Source organism: Lepisma saccharinum, chromosome 25 (genome assembly GCF_977018435.1).
Source record: "Lepisma saccharinum chromosome 25, izLepSacc3.1, whole genome shotgun sequence".
In the NCBI taxonomy this organism is placed as follows: domain Eukaryota; kingdom Metazoa; phylum Arthropoda; class Insecta; order Zygentoma; family Lepismatidae; genus Lepisma; species Lepisma saccharinum.
In genome coordinates, this window is record NC_139253.1 from 20,669,742 (window position 1) to 20,685,422 (window position 15,681).

General features: G+C 34.6%; 1 protein-coding gene across 1 annotated transcript in view; it reads right to left on the bottom strand.

The window, feature by feature from the left end:
• Nucleotides 1–15,681, bottom strand: part of kl-3 (dynein heavy chain 8, axonemal kl-3) — a 217,449-nt gene that overhangs the window by 138,725 nt on the left and 63,043 nt on the right. The window contains exons 16-19 of the mRNA XM_083111913.1: nt 14,753–14,952; nt 10,974–11,128; nt 10,463–10,643; nt 5,850–6,187 (exon numbers count right to left, since the gene is read on the bottom strand). Of these exons, the coding sequence (XP_082968039.1) occupies nt 5,850–6,187; nt 10,463–10,643; nt 10,974–11,128; nt 14,753–14,952 (874 nt within the window). The remainder of the gene's footprint in view (nt 1–5,849; nt 6,188–10,462; nt 10,644–10,973; nt 11,129–14,752; nt 14,953–15,681) is intronic.

The following is a 15,681-nucleotide window of genomic DNA, read 5'->3' on the forward strand; positions in this document are numbered from 1 at the left end:
TGCGGAAATATCACCAACAGAAAGGGCTGAGAAGAGGGCCCATGTCAATTAATGTGCTGAAGAAGAAGATGAAGATGAAGAAATTTGAGGAAACAAGTGAATTAGGTGTTGCACCAGGGAGAGGAAGGCGGCCCATCCCCGTGGAAGTTGTGGACGAAGTTACTGTAGCTGACCATGCAGCACATGCTTCAACTTCTGTAACCAGTGTTAGAGCTGTGGCACGTGAATTGTCACTCACCTGGTCAACAGTTTGCAAGGTTTTGCAGTGCATTTTATGCTGGTATCCCTACAAGATTCAAACTGTGCACCAATTGAAACCCCAAGATATTCCACAACGCCGTGAGTTTGCCCATCAGTTTTTGGCACGCATGGAAGTGGATGACATGTGGCAGGGGAATATTCTGTGGACTGACGAGGTGCATTTTACTCTGGATGGTGCAGTGAATACTCAGAACTGTCGCATATGGGGTTCCACTCGTCCACATGTTGTGCAGGAACAACCACTGCACTCAGTTTACGTGACTGCTTGGTGTGGTTCACTAGCTCCTTCATTCTTGGTCTGTTTTTCTTTGAGGAGATGACACCTCGAGGGCCTGTTAGGTGTACAGTGACATCTGCACGTTATAGGGACCTTCTTGTGCAACACGTGATTCCAGCTTTGCAAGAACGGAACTGTGAACACACCACCATTTTCATGCAAGATGGGGCAACACCCCTGACTTTAATCCATGTGACTTCTGGCTGTGGGAATATTTAAAAGATTGGGTCTATCAGGGACATGTCCGGTCTCTGCCTGATCTGAAGGCTAGCATACAACGACATGTCGCTCAGATTTTGAGACATGCTGCAAGCAACCGTCGACCATGCCGTGTTACGAATGCAGCATGTTGCTGAATTGGGAGGCCACATTGAACAGTTCTTGTAACCATAGTTCCTAATAAACATGCCATAACCATTGTTCTCATGTGTTTGATCATTCCTGCCTTTTTCCTGTAACTATACCATGTTTTGACTGCTTACAGTGTCATTTTTACCCTGGTGGCGAGAATTGGAACTTTTTTCCCCGAGCACATTGCTTCATTAGCATATCTAAGAAGTTTCAGACTGCTACTCTCATTACAGCCCATGCTGTACCACTCTGAACACCGTCACTTTAATTATAACCACCTGGTATAAATAGCCTGTAATTTATTTCAAAATTATCATTTTTTATATTTTAGAATGAATATAAAGGTATAATTCATGTTTCCTTGTTTTATAAGGTAAATGTATAAATATGCAGTTTCATTTTCTAAGAAATAATATATTGTGGCCACCTCGTTACATACATTTTAAAAAAATGTTCTTCATGGAAAATTGGTGATCTTATATTAGGCACCTGGAATGTTCTGAGCCTTTACCGGCCTGGGGCATTTCAGTGTACAGTTAATGAGATAGTTAAGTATAAATTAGATGTAGTAGCTGTCATAATTTTGGAACAGGCTTTTTCATATATAATAGAATTATCTCGGCTCTTAAAACGGTAGAATTTATTGATGACAGGATATCATATGCAGTTTTAGAGGGTAGGTAGTGTAAAATTATTTTAATAAACATACATGCACAAACGGAAGATAAGGATGATAATACTAAACATGATTTTTATACAGAGTTAGAACAGGTCTTTGATAAATTTTCTCAGTATGATATGAAAATTCTGTTAGGTGACTGTAATGCACAGATTGGCAAAGAAGAGACATTTAAACACACGATTGGTAAAGAAAGTCTTCATGAATTAAGTAATGATAATGGTATAAGATTGATTACTTTTGCAACCTCAAAGAATTTAATTGTGAAAAGTACCACTTTTAAACATAAAGATACCCATAAATATTCCTGGTCTTCTCCAGATGGTAAAACTCATAATCAGATAGATCATATTCTCATTGATAAGAGAAGGCATACTAGTATAATTGACGTTCGTACACATAGAGGTGCTGACTGTGTCAGTGACCATTATTTAGTAATTGCTAAATTAAGAGAAAGACTCTCAGTGATAAATCATAAGCAACAAAATCTAAAAGTTCTAAAATTTGATACAGGAAAGTTTACTGATGAAAGAATTAAGAAAGATTACTAAATTAAACTGTCAAATAGAATTGATGTTTTGCAGGATTTAAATGATGATGAAAATATAAATGAAACAGACGTAAATAAGAATTGGGAGCACATACGTAATGCAATAGAATCAGCAGCTAAAGAAAGTATAGGATACCATAAACCAAGAAAAAGTAAGCCATGGTTTGATAATGAATGTCATAATCTAATAGAAATAAGAAATCAGGTTAGACTTAGGTGGTTAAATAACTCTGATGATACAAATCTAAACAGTTATAATAGAATAAAGCGAGAAGTTAACCGCACGTTTAGAAGTAAAAAAAGAGATTACTTGAAAAGCAAAATTAACGAAATTGAAACATACAGCAAAAATAAAAATATCAGAGATTTATATAAAGGTGTAAATGAATTTAGAAAGGGGTGCAACCTAAAGTAAACTTGATAAAAGATAAAGATGGTGATTTTCTAGCTGACCCAAGCGATATTCTAAATAGATGGAAGAACTACTTTAATGACCTTTTAAATGTCCATGTAGGAGATAAATCAGAAGTAAATGAAGTACACACAGCAGAACCTTTAGTTCCAGAACCTAACTTGACTGAAGTTAAAGATGCTATTAAAAGGCTAAAGAATAACAAAGCACCAGGCATTGATTTAATACCAGCTGAGTTAATTAAATATGGTGGAAATTCATTAATATGTCAAATTCATAAATTAATTTGTTTAATATGGAATAAAGAAGAAATCCCTCAACAGTGGAAAGAATCCATAATTGTTCCTGTGTTTAAAAAAGGTGATAAAATGAACTGCAATAATTACCGTGGAATTTCTCTACTCTCAACAACATATAAAATATTATCTAACATTCTTTTAACAAGACTAACCCCATATGCTAATGAAATTATAGGTGATTATCAATGTGGATTTAAACGTAACAGATCAACTACAGATCAAATTTTTCACATCAGACAGACACTTGAAAAAAAGTGGGAATATAATCAAAATGTCCATCAGCTATTCATTGATTTCAAAAAAGCATATGATTCGGTCAAAAGAGATAAATTATATAATATATTAGTAGAGTTTGGAATACCTAAGAAGCTTGTTAGTATGATAAAAATATGCACCAGTGAAACAGAAAGTAAAATTTGTGTGGGTATTAATATGTCTCACAAATTTACAATTCATGATGGGTTAAAACAAGGAGATGCATTATCTCCATTGCTCTTTAATTTTGCCTTAGAATATGCTGTTAGGAAGGTAAAAGAAACTAAAGAAGGACTAAAATTAAATGGTGTGACTCAGTTGTTAGCATATGCAGATGATGTAGACTTACTTGGGGATGATGTGAATACAATTAAGAATAATACTAAAATATTTTTCAAAACTGCTAAAGAGATAGGTTTGGAAGTTAACAAAGAGAAAACTAAATATATGCTTACAGCCCGTAACCAAGTGTTAGGTAATAATCAAAATCTAATTATTGATAACAACTCGTTTGAACCAGTTTCCAAATTCACATACTTAGGAGTAATATTAACAAATGAAAATTATATTAAAGAGGAAATAAAAAGTAGGCTTAATTCAGGAAATGCATGTTACTTCTCTCTTCATAAACTTTTGTCTTCTCGTTTAATATCTAAGAAACTAAAAGTTAAAATATACAAAACCGTAATTTTGCCTGTAGTATTATATGGATGTGAAACTTGGTCCCTTACATTTAAAGAGGAACATAAATTGAGAGTATTTGAAAATAAGATCCTTAGGAAAATCTTTGGACCTAAAAGGGATGAGGAGACAGGTGAGTGGAGAAGGTTACATAATTTAGAAGTACATAATTTGTATTCATGTCCAGATATTATTAGAATAATTAAATCAAGAAGACTTAGGTGGGCAGGCCATCTGGCACGAATGGGAGAGGACAGAGGAGTTTACAGGATTCTTGTTGGGAAACCTGATGGTAAGAGACCTGTAGGAAGGCCAAGACGAAGATGGAGGGACAACGTTGAGATGGACCTAAAGGAAATCGGTAGGGATGGAAAAGAGTATATAGAACTTGCTCAAGATAGGGAAAGATGGAAGGCCTGTGTTGCTGCAGCCATGAACCTTCGGGTTTAAGAAGGCTAGGGAGTTAGTTAGTTAGTTATATCAGGTACTGGTAGAATATCAGATACTGGCAAGCTTTATATTGGTACTTTATCAGTGTCAGCAAAAATTTCTTATTGGTCCACCTCTAATTTGAATTTTTCTTATTCTAGAATGTGTATCTTCCTCTTAAGGTTAATCGTGATGAAGAAGATGAATAATGGTGACACTCACAAAGAAACACCCAACCCCAGGCCAGGACTTGAGCCCTGAAACTTCGTTATTAGACCAAAAGTTAATATTCACATCTCTCAAACCAAGTAATGGCACAAAATAAGAATTTTCTGTTTCCTTTCAACATATGCAGTACTAATACAATATGCACACATTAAGTAATTTTTTTTGTAAGTGAAAATATATCTATTTTATGTCTCAAACGTAAGTTATCACCTCCTTCCTTCTAAAACAGTTCAGCCAATAAACTCATGGTATTACGAGTATTATAGTAGAGGAGTAAGTGTGAATCTTTCAACTTTTGTCAAGTGTTTGGGTAAATCAAAAATTTTACATGGCATAAGTAACATCTTAATCAAAACAACTATGCAAAAATAAATGGCACAAAAACTAGCAAAACTTAACAATATTACACTATGGAACGTTTAAATAATATGAAATAACATGGTAAATGCGGGACGGCGTAGGTTCGAATCCGGCTCTGGTCGGAATTTATTCGGCCTGCGTATAGGGCCGGTGGCAACCCACCATCGTGAGGAAATTGGGGAGCTCCGAGTGAGTGAGCGTAATCCGGTCACGGAGACCTACTGTAACGGCTGGGGATACGTCGGGCTGACCCCCCGACTATTCCAATACTGGTTGAAGATCTCCACGCTTAGAGGTGACGAAGGAAAGCGTGGGAGGGAGACCGGCAGTCGGTAGGTATGCCTAGGCCCTTCATGGGCTGTTGCGCAACGGATTATTAACATGGTAAATAAAGTAGCTGTGGAAAGAATAAAACATTGGTAGAATACGAACTGTCTCAGTGATGTTTTGTTCAGGTACATCTACCTCTCTCATTCTATCTTTATGCAAGACATATTATTTTTGCTAAATTTTATTGCATTTCTCAATCTCTGCACTTCACTACACCATATTAGCCACTATGCAGCTTTGTAGAAATTGCAACATTGAAATATGCCTTAATAGCTTCTTGAAAAGTGTAAATATTTTTTTTTCTGAATATGAAAATAATTCTGGGGAAAAATTTCCATTAAGAAGCTATTATTGTTAGTTCAACTTATGTGTGTTGAAAATCAATAAATAATGTTAAAATTTTATAATACCGTTTCATTCTGTTACTGCAAAAAAATTACACAGTCTTCAACCAATATTATAAAATTATGCTCCATTAATGTTATGGAAGAATTAAATCATGGATGCGATATTTTGAATTTTGTGCTTTCATTATTCACACATGGCTTTTAATTTTTTAGTGCCTATTTGCCTACCAATTTGATGAGAAATACTGGATACCATACATCCTCCATGCAAAAATAATAACAAAAAAACTCCAAGCCTCCATCTTTCCCATGCTACATTCTGAAAAAGGTAACTTACATTTGAGACACAGGGTTATTCTTGAATGCAATATGGATAGGATTGTTACGTACATTTGCAACAAGCTTTTGGAAGTTGTATCGCAGTGTATATACTTTCTCTGATTGCTCCTTTGGTACATCACAACCAAATCTGAGTAAGGTGGTATATGTCTCTTCTATTGGGAAAAGTGATGCATCGATTGAAATAAACTCTTCTCTTATTGTATCTAAGCAAGCCATTGCTCGCCTAACATCTTCCAAGTCTTTTATCGGACGCTCCAATATTGCCATGTTTTCCAAAATGAAATTAATAGTTTCATCCATCTTTTGCCTGTAATGTAGTTCTATGTATTTTGCCAGAAGAACTTTCCATGCCTTCGCTTCTACTTTTAAGCCCAACTTATACATGTCTGAAAATAAATAAATAATGAAGAAAAATCCGGACATGGCAACTGAATACATATGAAAAGTTATGTCAACAATATTCTAGGTATGAGTTGGGTTTGAGTTGGTGTTTTAAGTCCACTTTATGCACAGTAAGGCTAATTGGGACTGGACCTACAGTTTAAAGTGGGATCCGAACCACTTGTGCCTCCACCGGGTATCGAACCCGGGACCCCTTGATTACAAGGCTACCACTACGCCATGGGGGAGGCCCCCGTATTCTAGGTATGAGTCTGATTATTCAGTACTCTATCGGTACTAGCCAATATAGGTTTCTTGGGAAAAAACACTGATAAATTTAACAGATCTGAAATTTCTATTAATAGTCTAGAACCGAGTGCATAATTTTGAATTTGTTATTGTCTTTATGTACAGTATGGCTAGAAATAAAGTATACCAAAATGCATAACGTGTAGTTTTATTTAATTTGGTAAGTATAATGAAAAATGTTACCTCTATCACTGAATCAACACTTGTATGTATCAACAAAACAACAGGTACTGTACAAGCAACATTTGAACAGTCAGCAATGACAATAAAGTTAATATATTGTCATATTTAGATTTGAAATGGTTAGGCTAAGTTCAGAGTTCCACATTTGTGCAATAATAATAATAGTTTTGGTCATATGATTACTCCAAACTTATTCATATAATGCAATTAAATGTGTCTGAAATTACTATTTGAACTAATTTTAATAAATATGATGTTTAAAAAAAGCCAATTTGTACATCAGGACAAAATTATGTGCAATACTTTGCATTCATATTTATAACAGTTATTTTTTGACTGATAATATGATAAAACAATATCTTCAAACATATGTAATTGATTTGTTTGCTTTACTTTACTTCGCTTCTTGTGACACTTTTGGCTAATTTGCAAAGATGGATATGAGTGATGATATGATGAAATTGATGAATTGGCACTCACAAACATCCATGCCCATGCTCGGGACCCTTGGCATCGTAGTGCGATGTGCTAACCACTCTGCCACGGGGGCTGGCTAAAACATATGTGGTTTTTCAAAGAAGCAAGATAAGAAACATTCCGATTTATAATTAAATTTATTGAAACTGTGTACATTTGCATTGATTGCATCAAGGTTTATATACAAAGGTCAACTCTTTAGGATTGTTCCGTGTATAAATGTGATGTAATTCTTCGTATTTTGTTACAACATGCAAAAAACGGCAATTGTAATTGCTAGATAAGTATATTGTTATATACATTGCAAAATAGATGATTCAGAGTAAAATATGTACATTTAGATCACATATATTAAGGAGGCGATGAACTTATAGTGGAACCACAAGCAAAAAAACTTGTGCAGACCCGTGACTCCTGTGCACCATACTTCCACATGGAGGGGAGGGACAGAGTGGAGAATGCTTTCTTATGGTCCGAGCTGAACGGAGGAAGGGAAAGGTCCCGGAGACTTTTTGTCAAAGGTTCTTTTCCTTGTGGTCATTCTATAGCACTCAAATCATTATAAAAAAATGGAAGATGACACATGCTAATAATTATTTTTGGAACTAGTTTCTCTGATATTAGTTGTATGTGGACATTGAAAAAATCTCATGATAGGATAAGTACAAATGTAACAATTTGGAATGGCTTCATAATTGTACAATTATTGTTGATTTAGCCAGATGTTGAGTTTTGAAAATTGAAGAGCAGAATTGTAGAAAACCTGGATGAAGAAATTTATAATCAATTATATAACTGGATCATATTGGATCTTGAAAGAACTTTGATCATGGCTTAAAAAAAGATTGGAAAGTTGTGTAATGGCACTAATATGTATAAAAAAACATCATGTTGAATTTGAAGTAGTTGATATCTGCTTTCATCTACATTAGCAAGCAACCTTATAAGTGATTTAATACCTCAAATGAATGCTTTGAGGAATGTTATATAAAGTGACACACATATATATTCTACATTTGGACGTCATTTAGCCAGATGTTGAGTTTTGAAAATTGAAGAGCAGAATTAAAACCTGAATGAAGACATTTATAATCAATTAGAACTCTTACATTTTAAAAAAAATATATGAAAAAGACTGATTCATCTTCGAGAAGATTGTCCAAGATATATATTTTCTTTATATAAATTTCACTTATATGTTATTAAATGATTGTTTTTCAATGTATAATTTGGTTTCTGTTTGGTTATAACAATATACGAGGAGTGGCTAGAAAAAACCGGACTGTTGCTACAGAATCTTTTATTGGTTATTTTGTACAATACGAACATTATCCTCTTCAAAGTACTCCCCTGCACTATCGATACATTGCTCCATACGAATCTTCCATTGCTGGAAGCAATGGTGGAAATCATTTTCTGAAACCATGTTCATGACCTCCGTCGCTTTTGTTTTCACAGATTCTACGGTCGTAAATCAGGTTCCTTTCAGTGCTAATTTGATCTTTGGGAATAAAAAAAGGTCGCACAAAGTGATATCCGGTGAATAGGGTGGATGTTCTAACACTGGGATCCCATGCTTGGCCAAAAAAGCCTTAACTGACAATACCGTGTGGACAGGAGCATTGTCCTGATGAAGAATCCATGACTTGCTTTTCCACAAATCAGGTCGTCATCGTCTTCTTACTCGCTCACGAAGGGTCGTCCGCACCGTAATTTAATAATTTTGGTTGTTTTGCAATAGCTCGAATACTCAAGTGACGGATCTTTCGAATCAATTCACCGACATTTGCAATGTTTGATTCCATTTTTGACGTGCAAGGCCGTCCAGGATGCAAGTCGTCCACGATCACTTCTCGTCCCTCTTTAAACCTTTGAAACCACTCAAACACTTGCGTGCGTGATAAACATTCATCTCTGTATACTTCCTTCAACAAATCATAAGTTTCTGTGGCTGGTTTTCCGAGTTTCATAAGAAACTTCAAATTGATTAGCTGTTCCACTTTCACACTTAACATTTTTCTGACGGAGCACAGACATACGGTTCACTTCGTCCACAAGCTACAGCGGAACTGAGCACCATGCACCCTGGAAAATCACACAGTGGATAGGCATGATATCACATTATACACTCATGCACCGCTTGACCTTGACTCGCTTGTCGTTTGTCGACAGCAACATCAATCCAGTTTTTTTCAAGCTACACCTCGTATTTTACATAAAAATTACTCATAACTGTTTCAGTAAAAAAATCTATTTATTAGTTAATGTAAGACAGTACTGGCTGAGTGCTGACTGAGCAACTGAACGTGCTTTTACCGATTTTATAAGACCCTGGGTTTAAGAGTCTCACGGGAAATGGGAATTTTTTAAAAAACTGAACTTTTAACTGGTTGTTTTTAGACAGGAATGTTGGCAGTGATTATTTTCATGTGTTTCTTAACCAATACCTCTAACCTAATCCAGTTTTAACACTTAGTGATGCAGCATTATGATTAGTGCCTATAGAAAATAAGAACCTGAAGAAGGGGGCAGTTGTACCCTGAAACATTTTCTAAACTTGATACTCACTCATGTAAGTAAATTCATTTTTTACTAATTTAGTATTGATTATATTATATAGGGAGTAACATGCACCATATGCAAATATATTACTTTAACAAAGTTTGGGCATCTGACAGAGGGTGCAAAATATTAACTTACATTTTCGTGGAGTTTAAAATATCCTGGGAATTATGAAAATGCACATTTTTATTATGATTAACTATACACCAGCATTGTCACTTAAAGATAAATTTCAATTTGTGCAGGGAAATCAGAAAAAAAATTAGTTGAAAAGGGAAAAGATAAATTTTATGAGAAACATCAAATGTGGAGGGAAATTAGAAGATTTCCAGTTTCTTGCTAGGTTGGAAATATTAATGATAATATTCTGATTATAATTATCACTGCTTACAATAGCCTAGCATAATAATAATAATAATGATAACTAAATGATTGAATAGATCAGACCTCCATGGTTAAGTAATTAGAACAATGTGCAGTAAATCAGTAATTAATGTTCAATGTCTGATTTTTTATGAACATTTACTTTCTAGAACTTCTGTAACTACATACAACAAAATAGCATATGTAAGTTTAAAAGTTCATTCATTATGCTGAATAGAAGCCACAACTAACTTATTAAGTCTGCCACTAGGGGAGATATTGTACTGTGCATTTATCTATAATAATCATTAACATAGACATTTCTATTAAATCAGCTCATCACTTATTACAATTAACCTAAAAAAAATAGCATGTCTTCCAGTTACCTGTGCATACTTCAATACAGCTAACAATTACAAATTCCGGCAGTGCTTGAATCTCTTGCTCAAAGCCTTCATACTTCTGAAATTCCTCTTTGAAGGACTGCAGTTCTGGATTGTTTGTAATGAACTTCACAACTCGATCTTCCCGATCATCAACCCACAAGAATGAATATTTCAAATATTTCTGTAAAAAGTACATAAATTTTGACTATTTTGTTACAAAATTGGAAAACAACAAATTACAATGGAGCCTAGATTATATGGTTAATGTGAGCAAATATACAATCCAGACAAAATTTATAACATTTTTACTTCATTAGGATAGGAAAGGTAAAGGTAAGGAAAGGTAAAGTGTAATTTTCAGGGAGGTAAAATAGAGGTTCCACTGTTTACAGAATGAAGATATTGTTCAGTACCAAACAGTAAAGTAAAAATGTAGAACAGGGTTAAAAGCAACATGAAAATAATACTCTAAGACTTTTCTAATATAAAAGTTATGCTTCACAGAAATTACCTCAACAGCTATGGCAATATCTTGTCGCAGCAATCCTATGGAACTCTGTAGCAACATTATACTCCTCTGCACTTCCTTATGATCTGCTACACTCTTGAAGTAGTTCTTCATTTTCATGTATGGGACTGTGTCAGTTGAAAAGGAAACTGATACACCTGCAACAGATTATGTAATCACAGAAATTAAAAAAAATTCAAGATACATCTCGACTTATTCCACAGGATTATTTTTCATTATAAGCACTCACTAAAGCCTGCTTTGCTGATTTTCAACCACAATTAACTCACACTTTAGACTTTTCTTTGTTAAACACATCTTGAAGAGGTTTGTATTGTATACAAATCAGGCACGTATATTCTCTTAAGACCAGACTAAATTCAGAAAATAATCGACTAGCAAATGTGACTGATGTTTCACTCTCAAATAAGACCGCGGGAGAAAACGATAGCACATGGGCTCCTTTCCTATAAAGTTATCACCAGCCTTCTTCCTTCCCGACCAGCACCTGGAGGCGACCCGTGACGTATTTGCAGGCACATCACCTGATAATGTTCGCATGAGCACGTGAACACTCATGCATATGTTTTAAATTACGTATATATTAAATGCACACACACACACGTATATTTATTCCAAAAAAATACTTTCTTTGATGTTTGAGTATATACACACAATTTATTCTGACACGACTTCTTTCACGTATGATAACTTTTCTAGATAGTGGGTAACACTGACTCCCATGGTGTTCAACGGAGGGCTTTGAACACAATTGCTGTGCGTGTTGCATAAAACTGACACTGTTTGTTAACATATGGTCCGTGTAATAAAAAGTAGATTGCGAAGTATGGTAGTCTTACATTGTACATACCTGAGATTGCATGTTATACAAATTAGTTTGGACTAATTATAAATAACGTAATTAAAAGGGTGTTAGTTGTATTGCTTCAAATCTAGCATGATTTTAGGGTGAAATTGTTGAAAATAAGTTTAACTGTTATTCTAAATTATCAAATGAAGATGAAGTTCCAAGGGAAAGGAGTAAATCTGCATTCAGTATAAAGATTTTATTGTGAACACCCGTACGAGATGCCACTGCATATTTGTAGTGCCTTCCAAACCCAAGCTACAGCACCTTACCCAAGCATTGGACAGGCAGGTCTTTGTTTTACAACGGAAGTAATACTTTACAGCGATGCCAATTCGATAACCAGCAAGGGATTATTCCCAGAAAAGGAAAATTTTTAAACGGAAGTACAACTACAGGAATGAAAAATGGTGGCAAAGTAATAGGGATTTCTTTTTCCTCTGGGCTAACACTGTCATATTGAACACGTGTAGAAGCGAGAGCGCTGACCTTCAACCAACCATGCTTTACAATGGTGACAAAGTTTTGAACCCCTCGGCTGGTTTATTTATGACTGCGAAAGAGTGGCTGACCACGTTGAAGAAAGTTTAAGAAAATTACGTACCTTACTGCGCAGATTTTATTTAGTGTATTCAGTGAGTGGCATATACATTTTGAATGATCTGTGCTGCATACTGTAGTGAATGAACATGAGTGACATAATTAACGAAATATTGACGAAACAATTTACTCTGCTTTTGTATGAGGATAAGATTCAAATCGTGAAGATATGCAGGCCTGGCATCCCAAAGAAGAGCAGAATAGATTTTTTGAATTAGTTTTGTTATTTAGCATCACTTTAGCTAATCGTGACGACGAGGATAACTGACGATACGAGGAAATTGATGACGGGACATTCACAAAGAATAGCCATGCCCAGGCCTGGATTTGAACCTGGAACCCCTGGTGTCATAGTAATCATTTTACCACAGACGTAGGCAATATAAGAAACAAGTTCCTGTTCAAACGAAATATTCAAAGTAAGAAGTTTATTATGGATTTTATTCTCGCACGCAGGCCTACATAAATATTTCACAACATGGGCCTCTATATTTTATAAATAACCATGAAATCCTTCCTTACTGTTTCTATATTAATGAAACAGTGACATTTTTATAATTATCTTTAAATTGTAAGGTATGTGTTTTTAATTACAAGTCACATCACTTCAGTGGCAGATCCAGGTATTACAGTTGGGAGGGACGAATTTCAGTAGTGTGCCTCACCTCAACAAGAATCTTTTCTAACCTACACTTGAACTGTTTTATATGAACAATATATCATACTCTAAACAGGAATAAATTGATCCAGAGATTATACAGAGTGGCTACAGACAATCAGAAATGAAGTTCCCTGACTTTTCCAGGACAAATTTTGCATTTTTCCCTGACAATTTTGAACTAAATGCACATATTTCTATGTGGAAAATACTCATACAGCGTTCAGGTATGGACTGTATTAAGTATCTATATTACCTTACAAGAAATTGACTTAATTTCTCTATGATTCATATTCTTCTCAAAAATAGTGAATTTGAAAAATTATTACAATTCACAAGCTAGGGAGGGACTTTTACAGGGCTTTTCTCATTTTCAAGCAGGCTTGAATAAAATATTTGATTATTTTTAAAGTTAGGACTAAATGAGATTAGAGTAAATTAGTTGTTTTTAATTACGAAATTTTGTAATTTCTCATTCTTCTAAGCCCTTCTCGTTATTAAATGTTCATATTTCGCCTGCTGCTTGCAAGAACCATGATTACAAACTTATTTTTGAAGCATTAACGCTTGTATCCTATGCCTCTTTTCTATACAAAGCAAACAACCAACTTAATCCATGCACACTTGATTGAGATATTGGTATATTGAATTCCTGGCTTGTTTGATGTGAACATGGCAACACATGGCATCCGCTTGGCACCAAAATTTAATTAATTTCATTAATTCAAAACTTTCAAAATGAATGATTACCAATAACAAATCATTATTACATAGTAAATCATAAGAAATCTCAGACCACTTCTTCTGCATTGTCCTCTATCAGGTCAGAATCCAATTCCTCATCATGAACTTCATTGAAGTTCTAGATTTTACAGATTTTACCCAAAATGAAGGCAAAAGAGCCACGTGACACCCTTTAGCTTTGCTTTTCTCTCTTGAACTCCTTTCGGAATTTTAAAAATTTGACTGACATACCCAAATGACTTACCCTTCTTACATATCAGTTTTGGTCCACTATATTTACAGTTATAAAAAGCTTTCCCCTTCAATTTAAATGACTTTACCTGTCTTATGTTGAATTATTCCGCTTGAAGTTTATGCTTGTTAAAAGCATTTAAACACATTTTGTGATGTAATGTTTTGGGAGAACACACACACTTCCTTCATCAGGCATTTATTTTTAGTTTGATTAATATTACAGTTATAACAATGGGATAAATTTAACACTAAAAAAATCAATTTTGAAGTAACTGAAAAGGGATATTTTGCCTCACTATCAATACAGTCCTGACTTGACTCTCTTACACTATCATTACTTGAATCATGGGAAGAAATTGTCAGAAATTAAACACTAAGATGTGATTACAGCCATGATTCATTGGACATATGAACAACCAGAAAGCTTCTTCAAAAGTGGCATTCGTAAGTTTCCATAAATTTGGTAAAAGTGTATTGTAGTCAATAGAGACTACATTGAAAAACAGTAACCTACATTTCTGTCAAATTACAATCAACTCAAGTTATTGCATTATCCATAGATTTTTATAAAATTGAAAAGTTTAAGTATGTGCCACTTTATTTGAATATGAGTGTACTTAGAAGCATCACCAGTAAAAAATAATAACAATAATAATAATAAAGACCACTGAATCATACCCTTTCCATCTTTAAGTGAACCTTCCAGTTGTTTTTTCAATGCTTGCCTTTCACCCCATTGCTTTACTGTCCGGTGAGCATCCAACATGCTTATTACTACCTTTGTAAGTGTAGACTGCATTTCGTCAATTGTTGGTTTTATTTCAGTGTTAGGAATCTTCAGAATAAGATCACATTTAAATAATGGAAAAGTCAGGGCACTGAAAAATAAAATAAAAATCAGATGATTACAATTTACAGAGATACATGGCAGAAAGTTTTTTTTTTTTTTTTTTTTTCTGGAATTAAATTCTTGCATAACAACAATAGGGCTATTCAATGTGAAATCAATTAATGAAGATGAACTTTTAAAGCTCACGTATTTTGATTCATTTGAAATTTGGCATACTGCAAGGGCCACCTGAGGTAGGAAAATGAGCAAAGTTGCACCTCCATATTTTTTGTATTTCCAAAATATTCTTAACACCACCTTCAATTGTTTTTTTACCCTGACATACGCATGCAATATTTCATCTGAAAGAGCCCTTCAAGACCTTTCCAATGTCGTCTAAATCGTTTCTCCAGGTGCCCTGATTGCTGAAATATTGTAATTTAAAGTTAACAAGGTGTTGAAAAAATGGTCAAAATCGCACATATTGCAACCCTGTAATTTTGAAAATACAAAAGATATGGATCTGCAACATTGCCTCACGTGGCCCTTCCAGTATGACAAATTTCCAATGATCAAAAAATGTAGTGTTGAGGACCTTGTTGATTTGACATGGAATGACCCAATACACAATATCCCGTCTGTTACTATCTACTCGTAACACAATACACAATTTCAGTCTCTTACAATCTACTCGTAACCGAAGCTGTAGTTGAAATCAAGTTTCAATGTTCTTTGTCTCTTTGTCCAGAAAGTTACTACACCTCTTTTTGTCAGTTCT